The sequence below is a fragment of the Ascaphus truei genome, chromosome 4 (assembly GCF_040206685.1).
Source record: "Ascaphus truei isolate aAscTru1 chromosome 4, aAscTru1.hap1, whole genome shotgun sequence".
In the NCBI taxonomy this organism is placed as follows: Eukaryota; Metazoa; Chordata; class Amphibia; order Anura; family Ascaphidae; genus Ascaphus; species Ascaphus truei.
The window spans coordinates 214,546,041-214,559,907 of record NC_134486.1 but is presented as its reverse complement, the minus strand read 5'-3'; the positions used below and the strand labels follow the sequence as shown (position 1 = coordinate 214,559,907).

The following is a 13,867-nucleotide window of genomic DNA, read 5'->3' as shown; positions in this document are numbered from 1 at the left end:
GACAGTGTAATGGTGCTAATGCTTAAATAGCAATGTACCAATGTCTATGCAAGAATATCCATATCAAATAGTGCTGGCTATATATAAACCTCTAAATGTATAATACAGCACAAAGTAATAAACATAGCAGAATAAAATGCAGTGTAGTCAGCAATGATATTGGACGGTACATCCATTGGGTGCACACGGCGGTGCCAGATGAAATGAGGATCTCAAACAACACACAATTACCAACGGTACACTACTCCCAGTCTCCTCCCAAATGACGTCACTACGCCGAACGCCCTACGCGTTTCCCTCTTACACAGAGATTCGTCAGGGGCGAATGAGTGACAGCCGAGGCGGGACCTGTATTTTATAGCATCTGCGGTTGTCATAGCAACCCGTAACCAATCAGCATTAGGCTGAGGTCCCGTTGCACGCGTCCGCACGGCTGGCTTGCTTGCCGGCGGCGCGTGCAACTCGCTGTACCGCGATCTGCGGTCTACAGGCTGCTTTTCTCGGAGCGGGGGGGGCGTGGCCAAACGGGTCGGGGGGGCGCGGCCATGACGGGAGGGGGCGCGGCCATGACGGGAGGGGGCGCGGCCATGACGGGAGGGGGCGCGGCCATGACGGAGGGAGGCGGGGTCCAAAACAAAGCAGGGCTCACAGCACTGCAGCAGCTCCACACACAAGCACACAATAGCTGGCTTGCCATTCGTTGAAGGGAGCCAGTCTATGATTGGCCCCTTCGCGTACCATGTGACGCGTTGCCGCAAGAGAACACCATTCTCTCGTGTCTCCTGCTGGCTACCGCGTCACAGCATGTAGCAAGTTAGAAGTGAGGAGGGACTGGGACCCGATCGTGAGTTCAAACAGGAATGGTAAGTTGAGCTCACGCCGCCGCCCGCGCACACGGGCGCAGCGGGTCCCAGCCCTTAGTGTGTGTGTTATATACACTGCTGCTTGCATAATCCTGGCCTCATGGATGTCGCTCGCACTGTAGACTTCAAAATAAAACCATCTTGTCAGTAATAATTATTGAAGGGGGTAAATATCAAGTGGGGCACCTGATGCTCATGGATGAGAGCGCTCATAGAGCTAAATTGAGAGCTGAAAATAATCGCTGCTTAACCTGGCATAGAGCCAAAGATAGTCATACGGTTGTAATGTAAATGACAGACAGGTGATAGGTGGTGCATACATTAGGAGGAAACTAACGCTCACCAAAGAGTGCAGTAAAATAACTCATACTCATGATGTACTGTGGCATGGTTGATTATAATAGTCATTGAGGGAGGTGTGGAGAATAGGTATTATGTATAAGGAGGATATTCACTGTTGCACACCCCAAATACAGCAGGGTCCCGCTTCTTGGCGCTTCGCTTCTCGACGATCCGCTGATACGGCGGCACCAAGAAGGGGGCCGCCATGTTGGTTTGTAAATCGCGCATGCGCAGAACGGGCGGGTGCGCCCGTGCGCATGCGCAGACCGCAGGTTGCGCGCGCATACCATAGGTTGCGCGCACATACCATCGGTTGCACATGCGCAGAACGGCAAAAATGCCGGTTTGCGCATGTGCAGAAGTGAAAATCGCCGGATCCGCTTTCTGGCGATTTTCACTATACGGCGGGCCTCTGGAACGGAACCCGCCGTATACCCAGGGCCCTGCTGTAAATGTTCAAATAAAGGGTGTGTAAGTGAAACCCTCATTAAGACCATATGGATTCAGAGTTTTTAATCTATAAATCCACTCTGCCTCCCGTTTCATCAACCTATTATCGATGTTATCTCCCCAAATATTATTCTTTATGTGATCAATGCCTATAAAAGAAAGGCATTTTACATCCGCTTGGTGAAAGTTATTGACGTGGCGAGCTACTGGGGTATCTAGTTTGTTGTTTATTGAATTAACATGCTCAAGTACACGTCGTCTGAGCTCCCTTATAGTCTTGCCGACATATCTGTGACCACAAATGCAGGTTATGAGATAGATTACATTAATTGTCTTGCAATTGATGTATTGTCTGATGTCATATTTTTTGGAATGGTCACTGTTGTGAAAGGATTTAGCTGATGTGATGTATTGACAGGCTTTGAAAAACGGGGTGGTGGGGGGGTGGGTGTGAAAAACGGGCTGGTGGGGGGTGGGTGTGAAAAACGGGGTGGTGGGGGGGTGGGTGTGAAAAACGGGCTGGTGGGGGGTGGGTGTGAAAAACGGGCTGGTGGGGGGGTGGGCTGCTGACATGCGAGGGGGGGTGGGCTGCTGACATGTGAGGGGGTGGGGTGGGCTGCTGACATGTGAGGGGGGGGTGGGCTGCTGACATGTGAGGGGGTGGGCTGCTGACATGTGAGGGGGTTGTCCTGCACAGGCTCAATCCACATACCACCAATCCATGATTGTGTTGAAACCTCCGTGCATACATTACAGTGGTAAGGAGTTATTACCTTACACTGTCTTGTGGTATATGAGGGTACTATTTATCTGTTATTCCATCTGGGTCTGCCATAACCTTTACACTTGATATCATCATTGAAGGTCACTATAGCAGGTTGGTTCCACGTCAAGCAATCATAGGTTGGTTTGATCGGTATGCTGTGCCAGTGACTGCACTTTATACCTGTACTAGTATTAGATACCCCAGTAATATGAGGTACTCATGAGGTACAGTTGCGCTATCATGGATAGGTGTCTTTAGGTGGAAACATTGCATACTTGCCCTTCCTATTTGGTGGTTAGTATACACTTGGCAATACACCTTTAGCTCAACCCTACCACCCCTGCCCCACTCCCACCCTATTTTTATTACACCAATTACACATTATGACTTTCATGCATGTAGACTTTATTTTAATATGATACCTAATAAATGCTATGTTTTAATAGTCCCGGAGTGCATCTACTAATGAGCTTCTAGCTAGAGAGATGGTGTAAATACACCTTTCTCTCTATTTCTGATTAGGAAGGAAAATACCCTCAGCTCATTTACCCCTGGCATATTTAAATGCCAAAGGATTTCTCCCTGGCTCACAGAATAAACTGTTTCTGCCTGTACATTTTAAAACTTACAGTATCATACACTTTATTAAAACATCATGTTCTGGGGGTGTCACAACTGTAATTTTTATATGTGTGTGAATGGTTTATTTATTGGGACTTGCACACAAAAAATTAGAGTGCTAGTGTCTGCGTTCCTGAGTTAGCCCGCTTAATTGAAAGGCTTGCTCGTGGGAAGCCAAGTTCACCTACTTTATTTATTTATAAAAATGTTTTACCAGGAAGTAATAGATTGAGAGATACCTCTCGTTTTCAAGTATGTCCTGGGCACAGAGTTATAAAAAATACATCGTTACATTTAAAAAAACAGGGTTATAAAGTGAATTCACAGACATTTCATGGACAGATAGAGTTGGAAAATTGGGTACAGGGGATAAAGGGCTTATGAGTTTCAGATAGAAATAGAGCAGTTTTAACATCACTTTAACATCACCCAACATCAGCGAACGGAAACAAACAGCTCACACCCTTTGGCTGCCCTTCGGCTGTGAACCTTTGGGGCAACGCATATGTACACTGGGGTGGGTGAGATTAAATCTGATGCATCTGTGAACAAAAAGATCTTTTCTTTGCGTCCCCTTGGCTCATTAACATTCCAATGAGTGGGGTTGCCAATTCCACAAAGAACAAGCACATGTTAACCCTTAGCACGCTGGTCCTGTGCAGAGGGGAACAGTTCTTGGGGGGGGGGGGGCATCAGACTGTGCGCCTTTGGGGCAACACAGATGAACACTGGGGTGGGTGAGATTGAATCTGATGCATCTGTGAACAAAAAGATCTTTCTTTGTGATCTTTTTACTTCTCACGTCAATTGACCCACTTCTCACGGCAATAGACTTTCTGCTTTTCAAGTTACGGGAGCTAACAAGGTACAGATACATTTTATCAGTGAACCACTTCACATCTAACCGCAAGCCACTTATTCAACTGACTTGTGGTTACGAGGTCGAGCATTTGGAAATGGATACCCATACTTCAAACAGACCTCCCAGCGCCAGCCACGCTTATTCAATCAGCGCTGGTTTCGGCGCTCACAATGCCATCTTGTGCCTAAAAACATTATGGCACACTTTGCATTTATTTCTATTACTGCAGGTAGGGAGCAGCCTGCAAAATGGTCATAAAATGGCTGGGAAAGGGGAGAATACATCAGTGTCATGCATATACTTTTAACCCATTCACTCCCAATATGAGTTGGGGTTAATCAGCCAGGTATAATACCTTTATTAAGGGCCTGATTAACCCCACTCTCGCCACAACCGTCTGAGCGTTGAGCTGCCGGTAGTCCACACAGAACCGAGTTGTTCCGTTCTTCTTAGGTACCAGGACTACTGGACAAGCCCAAGGGCTCTGATATGGCACAATTACCCCTAGGGCCAGCACCTCCTCTACTTCCTTCTCTATGCTACTCTTTACCTCTGCTGATACTCTGTAGGCATGCTTATGCTATGTCTTTGTTCACCTGCAAGCACTGGGTGCTCTGTAATATGTGTTCTGCCCGGCTTGTCCGTGAACAGAACCCTATGCTGCTCTAGCATAGCCCTTGCTTGCACCTTCTGTTGTACACTGACCTGAGGCCATATCTCAACCTGCTCTACTGTGCCCCCCTGTCTAGATTCCCCTAGAAGGTCAGGCAGAGCATTGCTTGCTGGGTCTCCCATCGGTTGGAGTCAGCTCCGCCCTAAAAAGTAATGTGCCCCAGGTCATTACCGAGGAGCACCACAATATCTAACCCGGGCAATACCCCCACCTCCCTCATGCCACATCCGACCCACCAATCAAGGAATACCCGGGCAACTTGAATGGAGTGCGGTCCTCCGTCTGGCATGGTCACCTGCATCCCTGTGCCCGGGAGCAGATCTTCTGGCCGGACCATATCAGGTCGGACCAGTGTAACAGTGACATCAGAGTCGAGTAAGCCGGTTGCTTGGTGATCTCCGATGGTCACTGTGCGCAGATGCTTCTGCCGGACATCGTTGGACTGCATCCCGACTGGTGCAATCTGATGTCGCTCTGTCTCTGCTGCTGGTTCCTGGATGACAAGTGCAGATCTCTCCATGGAGGTTCCCCGCAGGACTAGTCCTACGGCTGTACTTGGCTCCTCTTTGTGTGCCAGTCGCACACGGGCGACCGGCCTCGCAGCTGGAGAGCGTTGCTCCTGATGTGGTCCACCGGACTTTGCACAGTCCGGACAGTCTGGTCTGATGTGACCCTCTTTGTTACACAGGTTACACCGCCTCTTATACTTGTATTTACCGCTAAGGTAATGAAGGGGTTATATCCACCCGCAAGCCCCCATAAGGCCTAAACACCCACCAAAAGCCAAATACCACCTTCACCCACCTACCCACAATAAGCATGACACTGGTGGTTAACCCCTTCATTGCCTTAGCAGTTAGCCGCTAAGGTAATGAAGTTGCCTGTAAATGCATTTTTCATGCATCTGATCCATGCTGGGGGTGTCCGGTGCTAATATCAATGGATATCAGCTACGGAGTCTCCCGGCATCAATCCGATGCAGGAAAAATGCTTTTTTTTTAAGTGCCATCTCACTGCTTCTCGGAAGCTTCTCACCACCTTATTGCCAACTTTTTGTGGTGGGACGATTTGCAGAGAAAATCTCCATTCTAGAGCAGCGATCTGCCTTGATAAGCGGACCGGGGCTACTAGAATTGAGCGAGTTTGAGAAGCTGGCGATAAACGGCTTAACACCGCGCGTTTGGCGATTTTTTTTTTCTCGGCTGACGAACTCCATTGACTTAAATATCTTTTTTCAGACTATATTGAATTACCTCCTAAATTATATCTCTGTCAAATAATAATAATAATTTCACAGTTGCAAAACTAGTGATGTCTGGTTCAGAAAACAGTACTAAACGTATCGAATTACTTCAATTATTAGTTGAATTAAATTCTGTAGCGGTGCATGTGTTACCCAGTAAACCTTAGCCTATAACTTAACTTTTTAACAGTAGATAGCATGCAAAATCACAGCTACTTATGTGGGAACCTACAACATTCAAATGAATTGATGTTTTCATACATATTTAGTTTTTTCTGTTTACCTGTTGTTGACAAGTATTATTTTCATCTACACCATTGATTCATAGCCGCAGAAAAGTATTCGAATGCCAAGCTGCACTTTGAACACAAGTTACACGCCTGCAATGCTGATTCTGGAACACTGGCTTTTCTTGGGTAAGCACAAGAAAATAGTCAAAAAGGTTTTTTTATATATTTGTTTAGTTTAATTATTAATACATTTTCAAATATTGAAAAAGCAAAGTTATCTATTCACTAGTTTCTCATTTCCAATGAAATTATCTGCAGGTTAATCAGTTGAGAAAGCAAAAATATTTATCTTAGAGAGCTATTTTAAATTTCAAATGAAAAAATACAATATTGAAATATTTAAAAAATGTTCTATTAGACATTCATGTGATTTCCACTTATTTGTTTTCCATAGCAGTAGATGGAGGGAAATCGTTATAGATATTTTGTTACATTTGAATGTTTTTTGTTAATTTTGACTTACAGTAAATCTGTTAACCAGACTAGGTATATAAAGCCAGGTGTTTTATAACACAGGGGGAAAAAATCATCCCTTGGGTACACTGATAGGTCTCAAACATTTATACTTGAAATTATTTTACTAAATAAATCACCAAGCAAATCTATTGATATTGAATTAGAAAACATGGAAAAAGCAAATAAAATGTTGTTCTTGAGATTGTACATGCAGGGCCTGCTTTAGGGTAGATCGATAGGCATGGTCGATCAGGGCGACAAGCAATTGGGGGCGTGCTGAAGGACTGCACCTATCAATTTACCCCAGGGCTGTCAGACTAACGTGGGGGCTAGTGGGAGCTGAAAGTTGCTTCTGAGACGCTGGTGCGCGCCTCCTATTCCTCCACTACTGCACGGTCCGACCTTCTTGCGGTGGGGTGGCCCAGCAGCAACTTCCAGCACTTGCCGGAGGCTCCCCCGAGGTAAGGTTGTGTGGCTATCGTGGGGTGGGGAGCAGGTGGGGAAACTTTTTTGGGGATGGGGGCAGGTAGAGAAGCTATTGTGGAGGAGTGTGGCAGTTGGGAAAGTTATTGTGGGGAAGGAGGCAGGTGGGGAGGAGGGATATTGTGGTGGGGACATATATGGGGCGGGGTTTTTTTGGGGGGCTATTGTGCGGGAGGTGGTGCGCGTGTGTGTGTGTGTATTATGGGGCAGGGGGTATTGTGGAGCTGGGGGAGTACTGTATGGTGTGTTTATTGTTGGGCAGGGTGTATTTGTATTGTGAGGAGAGAGAGGGGAAGGGAGAGAGATACCATCGACATTTACGTATTTTTAATAAAGAAAATGCAAGAAAGGGGAAGGGGAAGGGAAAGGGGGGGAGTTGGGTGAGTGGGAGAGAAAGGGGGGAAGGGGGACTGAAAGGGGGCGGGAAATGGAGAGGGGGAAAGGGGATTTAAAAGGGGAGGGAAAGTGGGGGTAAAGGGACGGGGTTGAGGGGGAGAGAAGGGAAGGAAGGTGTGGGGGGAGGGGTGAGGGGGAGAGAAAGGGGGATGAGGGGGAGGGGAAGGGGGAGAGGGAGAGAAGGAAGGGGGTGAGGGGGAGAGAAAGGGGGATGAGGGGGAGAGAAGGGAGTGGAAGGGGGTGAGGGGGAGAGAAAGTTGGAGGGTAGAGAAAGGAGGTGGAGGGGTAGGGACAGGGAGTGAAGAGGTGGGGAGAGGAAAGGGGAGAGAATGGGTGGAAGGTGGGTGAGGGGGAAAAAAGGGGGTTATGGGGAGAGGAAGGGAGTGGAAGGGGAGGAAGGGAGGGGAAGGGGTGGAGGAGGAGGGAAAGGGAGGGAATGGGTGGAGGGGGAAGGGAATAGAATGGGGAGAGAAATGGGAGGGGGAGGGGAGAAGAGAAAGGGGGTGAGGGGGAGAGGAAGGGAGGAGAAATGGGGAAGGGGTGGAGGGGGGAGGGTTGAAGGGGGGAGGGAAAGGGAGTGATGGGGTGGAGAGGGAGGGAAAGGGAGGGAATGGGTGGAGGGGGAAGGGAATAGAAGGGGGAGAAAAGGGTTGGGGAAAGGGAGGGGGGAAGAGAAAGGGGGGCAAATGAGGAGAAAAAGGGGAGGGGAAAGAAAAGGGGGGAGGGGGAAGAAAAGGGGGGAGGAGGGGGGAAGGAAAGCTGGTAAGTGGTGGGGAAGAGGAGGAGGGAAAGGGGGATAAGGGGGAGGAAAAGGGGGGAAATCAGGGAGAGAGGGGGAAGGGGGAGAGAAAGGGGAGGGGGATGGAAAGAGTGGAGATGGGGATGGAAGGGGTGGAGAAGGGAGAGGGAAAGGGGCAAAGGGGGAGGGGTAGGTTGGGGGGAAACAACCCAATCATCTTCATCAATCCTAGATAAATGCATGAGGGAACAGTTCTATAAAAAAATAGCTCAGGTCCCAATCGGTGTTGAGACCCAATGGGATCCATGTGCGTAGCGTAAAGATCCAATACATTTCTCTATGATCCAATTTATTAACTTTATTACCACCTTTAAATAGAGCTGAGATATGTTCTATACCTTTGAAAGTGAAGGTGAATCGCCCAATACACAAGATGATGCATGTTTAGAGACGGGATGGTTCAAATCCCCCTACTTTTTGTAACCCTTATCCTGCCGTCTGCCCCCCACATAATACTAATTATGCCCAAGCCTTCCCCACCAAAGACCAGAAGGCCATCATGGTGGCGAAGATTCTGTGGGAGCAGTACTTTATACATTACGGCCTACCCAATTGCCTACATTCGGATCAATGCCGGGATTTTGAAAGTAACCTCCTCCGGCAGTTGCTGAAATTGCTAAATATCACTAAGTACCGAATGACCCCTTACCATCCAGTAGGAGATGCTCTGCCAGAGAGATTCAACCAGACCCTCCTCGACATGCTTGGCATCCTAAAAGGTTCACAGAAGAATGAGTCGAGTAAGCACGGGGAGTCCTTGATGCACGCCTATAACTGCACCCGCCACGAGTCTACGGGATACACTCCCTACTTTCTAATGTTCGGGCGAGAAGCAAGGCTTCCAGTAGATATATGTCTGAGGGTATCTACTGACGGGGTACCCAACAGGACGCACTTCAAGTATGTGGCTTCAAGTATGCGGCTCCAAGAAAGCCTGCAATGAGCCTACAAACTAGCAGAGAAGGCAACGGCTCATCAGAATGCCTGTAACAAACGGCGCTATGACCATAAGGTCCGCCATCAGGAGATTCGTCCTGGAGATGCCGTTCTCCTCTGCAACCATGGGATCTCCGGCAAACACAAGCTGGCCGACTGTTGGTGAGACAGAGTATTGGAAGTAGAATCGCAGATGCCGGGCCGCCCGGTCTACCGTATAAGTGACGTGGATGACTGGGTAAATGTCTGACACCGAAATCATCTCCTGCCTATTCCGTAAGTGGGGAGATGACGATCTTGAAATAGAGACTACACCATTGGCCAGTGAGCCCAGTGGAGCTGATGAGAGCTCAGAAATAGTAACAGATACACCCGAGGATCCTATGGAAGGACCCTCTAGTAGTTCAGATCACAGTCACGCAGCACCTCCCGAAGGAGCCACGTGTAATGGGCCCAGGCAGCATACACCTACTCAGGTGGCTCCAATGAGCCCTCCTTTGGACCCTAGGAGTCCTTATTTCGTACCCGTAAGAGAAATTTCAGAGACTGTTACACCTCCTATGCCAAAGCCTCAAGCTTATGATTATTACTCCCCAGAGGGCGTTGCCGAAGAAAAGCTTCGCAGAAGCCAAAGAGTGATGAAGTACCCTCCCAACCGGGTAACCTATGATTCATTAGGGGCACCCCACTACAAAGCTCAGCAGTGGTCTCGTATCAAAATTAAATCTGTCATTGTAATGTTCACATAAATGTACAATCTGATATAAAGCCATTGCAATGCGTTAAGTTGTATATACATGTCATGCATTTTTATTATATAAATGTTGTGTTGATGGTTATGTCGTTCCTAAGCGGGATGTTGGTTCTTTCACCATGGGGAGAGTATAGCCTGGGTCCTCCTGGTCCCCTGTTTGTCTCCTTACCTTTCCATAGGCAACGGAGGCTGGGGAGAGTGCGGGGGGGATATGCAGTAGCAAACGCAAGCAGCTGCCGTTAGGAGTATAGCACAGCAGGGGAACTACAAGTACCAGCAGCCTCAAGGGCTGCAGATCACATGTTGCCAGGCAGCCAATAGGGCTGAGAGATGCATGGCAGTTAGAATTCTAACCGTTTGAGTTCTGACAGTTAGAGGGACTGGCAGTTAGTGTGACTGGCAGTTGGAGCCAGGGCAGAGAAAGGGAAGGTAGGGTCTGGGTGTCATTGGCACCCAGATTAGGCCAGATTAACACTTTAGGTCCAAGATAGGTCCCACTCACCTAATCAGATTGTGGCTACTACAGGGAAACCCCTAGCTAGGGATATTTCACCTGTAGCTGTATAAAGTTAGTGTATAGTGCCATTTGAAGAGGCCGCGCAGCGATTTGCGGACTGTGGTCTGTGGCCTGACCACCACCGTACTATTATAGACTATCAAAAGGTAAGACCCTCCTACTGAAGTTCATCCCACGCAGAGGCGTAGACTGCGCTTCAATCGATGTCGCTGGATCAGTTGATCCCTTTTGCTTTACGATCATACCCGGGTGCTGGAGCACCTGGGCAGGTACCTCACAACATGCACCAACTATAACACTTTCAGTTACTGTTGGCAGTGCTGTCTCACACATTGGGTGGGTTGGCTCTTGTGGACGCCAGGGAGGTTGGGTGCCATGGGGCATCTCAGTTCTTTGGGGAAATCCCATCAGGGATGGACATTACGGTTGGAGGGCACGGTGGGGCTACGGCCGTGCGAGGCCTATATTGTATGTGGATTAGTGATATACCTAATTTGACCTGTGTTCAGTAAACTGTTATTAAATACAAGTGTGTGATCTTATTGCATTGGGTCCTGTGAATGAGTTATCCGGGTCTGTCAGGAACCCTCAAAAGTGGAGGCGCTGTCACCAGACGGATCAGGTACACCCTGGGCTCCCAGCAGTGGATGTTCAGGCCTCCTGTAAGCCACAGATAAAGCACCACACACTCAGTAGCCGCCGCATTACCCAAACAAGGGGAGTGGGGGGAATAGAGCTACATATCATAACAATATTAAGGAGAAGAGAACTCTCATGTGTCCCTTATTCATTTCTTCTGTAAGGAACCCTGCACATTACGGACTCCCATATATCTCTTTGACCTATTTTTTTTGAGTATTCATAAATAGGTAATTGTCTTCGAATCTCTCATTTCAAGAACACACCTATGGGGATAGCCCTCCCATTAATTTTTTTTTTTTATAATGATGAACACTGGCAAAAACTTATCTAAACACATATTACTTGTGGTATTGGCAGGCGCACAGACAGTCTGACACTTACTTTAGCACATATTGAGCCTCCCTCTCTAGCTCACATCAGTCAACCTTTATGACTTTAATACTATCACCCTCTTAAAGAATAAGCAAAAGGTTTGTTTTAGGGCTTCAAATTCATGAAAGGGTTAAGAGTTACATAGTATGTATATACATACTGTAGGAAAAGGGCATAATTGTGATAGGTAGCAAAGAAAATCTGTAATGTATTGTATAGCATACAATGTAAAAATGTCACTAATTCATCATATATGTTCTATAATTTTACTTAATTAAACTGGGTAAATGTTGTATTGAATCGCTGATACTGTATGTAGTGCAGTAGTACACAATAGCAAGATGAAAGAGCACTCTAGATATCAAACATCTAGACTCCAGGGCGCTTAGAGGTCCAAGTGCGGGGTTTATTTATACCATGCAGGTTGTACAGTATACTATAAATTACTGAATATATTTTTTTCTTTGGTGTACTGATGTTTGCATTTTTTTTTCTATCACCCCATATTGTCTCTTTATATTTTAAAGGATGCTGAATAAATTTATGGATTTAACATTTTTATCAGTGTGCCCCTGTGCTTTATTCTTCTCTTTTTGCTTTTACAGCATACAGTAGTAGTTTTATGTCAGGATATAAATATTGCAAACATTTATAATGTTGTCTTTTTTCAGCAAGGAGGGAGACCTAATACAGACAAATTGTGATTTAATTGTGGGATGTGATGGTGCCTTTTCTGTTGTACGAAAGCAATTTTTCAGGAAATCACGTTTCAATTATAGTCATGTATACATCCCTCACGGGTATAAGGAACTGACAATTCCCTCAAAGAATGGTGAGGTAAGGTGCACAAATATTTTTTTTTTAGACTAAACTAAAAGCATGTAAGAATGTAAAGGAGAGAATAATAATTATACTTTTTTTTACACTGCTCATACAGATGTAGCCAACGCTATTGTAAACATTATCATAAGATTTGCAATTCAATCAAGCCGCAAGTTTCAGAATTGTGCAATTTGTGCTCCAAATTTAACGATTTAGTGTCGGCACAATAGCGGGTGCAAAAATGTTGGCTATATCTGTAGTAAATGAAGAAATGCTGGCATCCTACAGATGTACAGTGCAGATGTTTTTGCACCTGCCGGCACGTTTCAGCGGGTGAAATAGTGTTAGTCCTGCCCCATTTTGATGTGCGGCTGAATAAAGAATGCCCACTTCTCCCACTGGTGTGTTGTTTATGTCCCGCAGCAATGCTCCAGTGAGTGCAATAATGTCTGCTACATTTGTAGCTTATAATTCAGGTAATGAGGAAATCAACTACAGACGAGATATTAAGGCTAAAATCCACAAAAGGGCACTAAAGGAATGGGAGTAAAGGTGTGGTAAAGTTTAGCACCCTTCTGTTGATCTGCGCCTAAATTAGCGACTTGTGATTTTGCATTTTAATTAATTTATGTAAGCATAAGATAGAAATTGCAAAACATACAGAACCCCAATAAGCTCATATTGAACCCCCAAAATAACCACAATATATATATATATATGTGTATAGGTGTCAAAGAGGAGTGCTACTGAGCATGGCAATATATATTTAAAACCAGAGAAAGAACATGAAACACAGACAGAGCTCAGTGCTACATCCATTAACACAGATACACGGTACAGTGTCTATATATATATATATATATAAAGATATGTTTTGAATAAAATGGTCTTTTAGTTTAACCCTTTGGCCAAAGTGTTGTAAGCCCTTGAGCCCCTCCATGGCAGACCACATCTCAAGGGTCCTAACACTAAAATAAATTCTTAATAACCTGTACATTACCAGGAAGAATGATTTATAATAAATCTGTCAAAATTTAAACTAAAAGACCATTTTATTCAAAAGATATCTTTATATATATATATATATATATATATATATATATATATATATATACAGTAGTCGACAAATCACCAAAAAATCTACTCGCCGAACAAAAAAATCTACTCGCCACCTAATACCACACGTGTGCTGCTTGGGCCAATAGGAGCTCGCCACGATGTTAAATCCACTCGCCCGGGGCGTGCAAATGTATAGGTTTGTCGAACACTGTATATATATATATCTATCTCTATATATATTATATACATATACATATATATATATATATATATATATATGTATATATATATATATATATATATATATATATATATATATATATGTGTAGCCAGGTCACCTGTTTCCCCCTTCGACCTCCTAGGGAGCCTCCGTGGCCAGGAGAGATGCCGGGTGCTGCCGGAGGCCAGCGGCAGACCCAACGGCCATCCCAAGGGTGGGGGCCGTTGCAGGGAGCGGTGCTCTCTCTCCGCGAGCGGGCCGGTTGCCGGGGACGCGATCGGGCCGTTGCTAAGGCCGCGGT

General features: G+C 46.1%; 1 protein-coding gene across 1 annotated transcript in view; it reads left to right on the top strand.

The window, feature by feature from the left end:
• The window catches only part of KMO (kynurenine 3-monooxygenase), a 164,082-nt gene that overhangs the window by 94,623 nt on the left and 55,592 nt on the right, over nt 1-13,867 (top strand). Inside the window, exons 6-7 of the mRNA XM_075596841.1 lie at nt 6,149-6,236; nt 12,137-12,302. Of these exons, the coding sequence (XP_075452956.1) occupies nt 6,149-6,236; nt 12,137-12,302 (254 nt within the window). The remainder of the gene's footprint in view (nt 1-6,148; nt 6,237-12,136; nt 12,303-13,867) is intronic.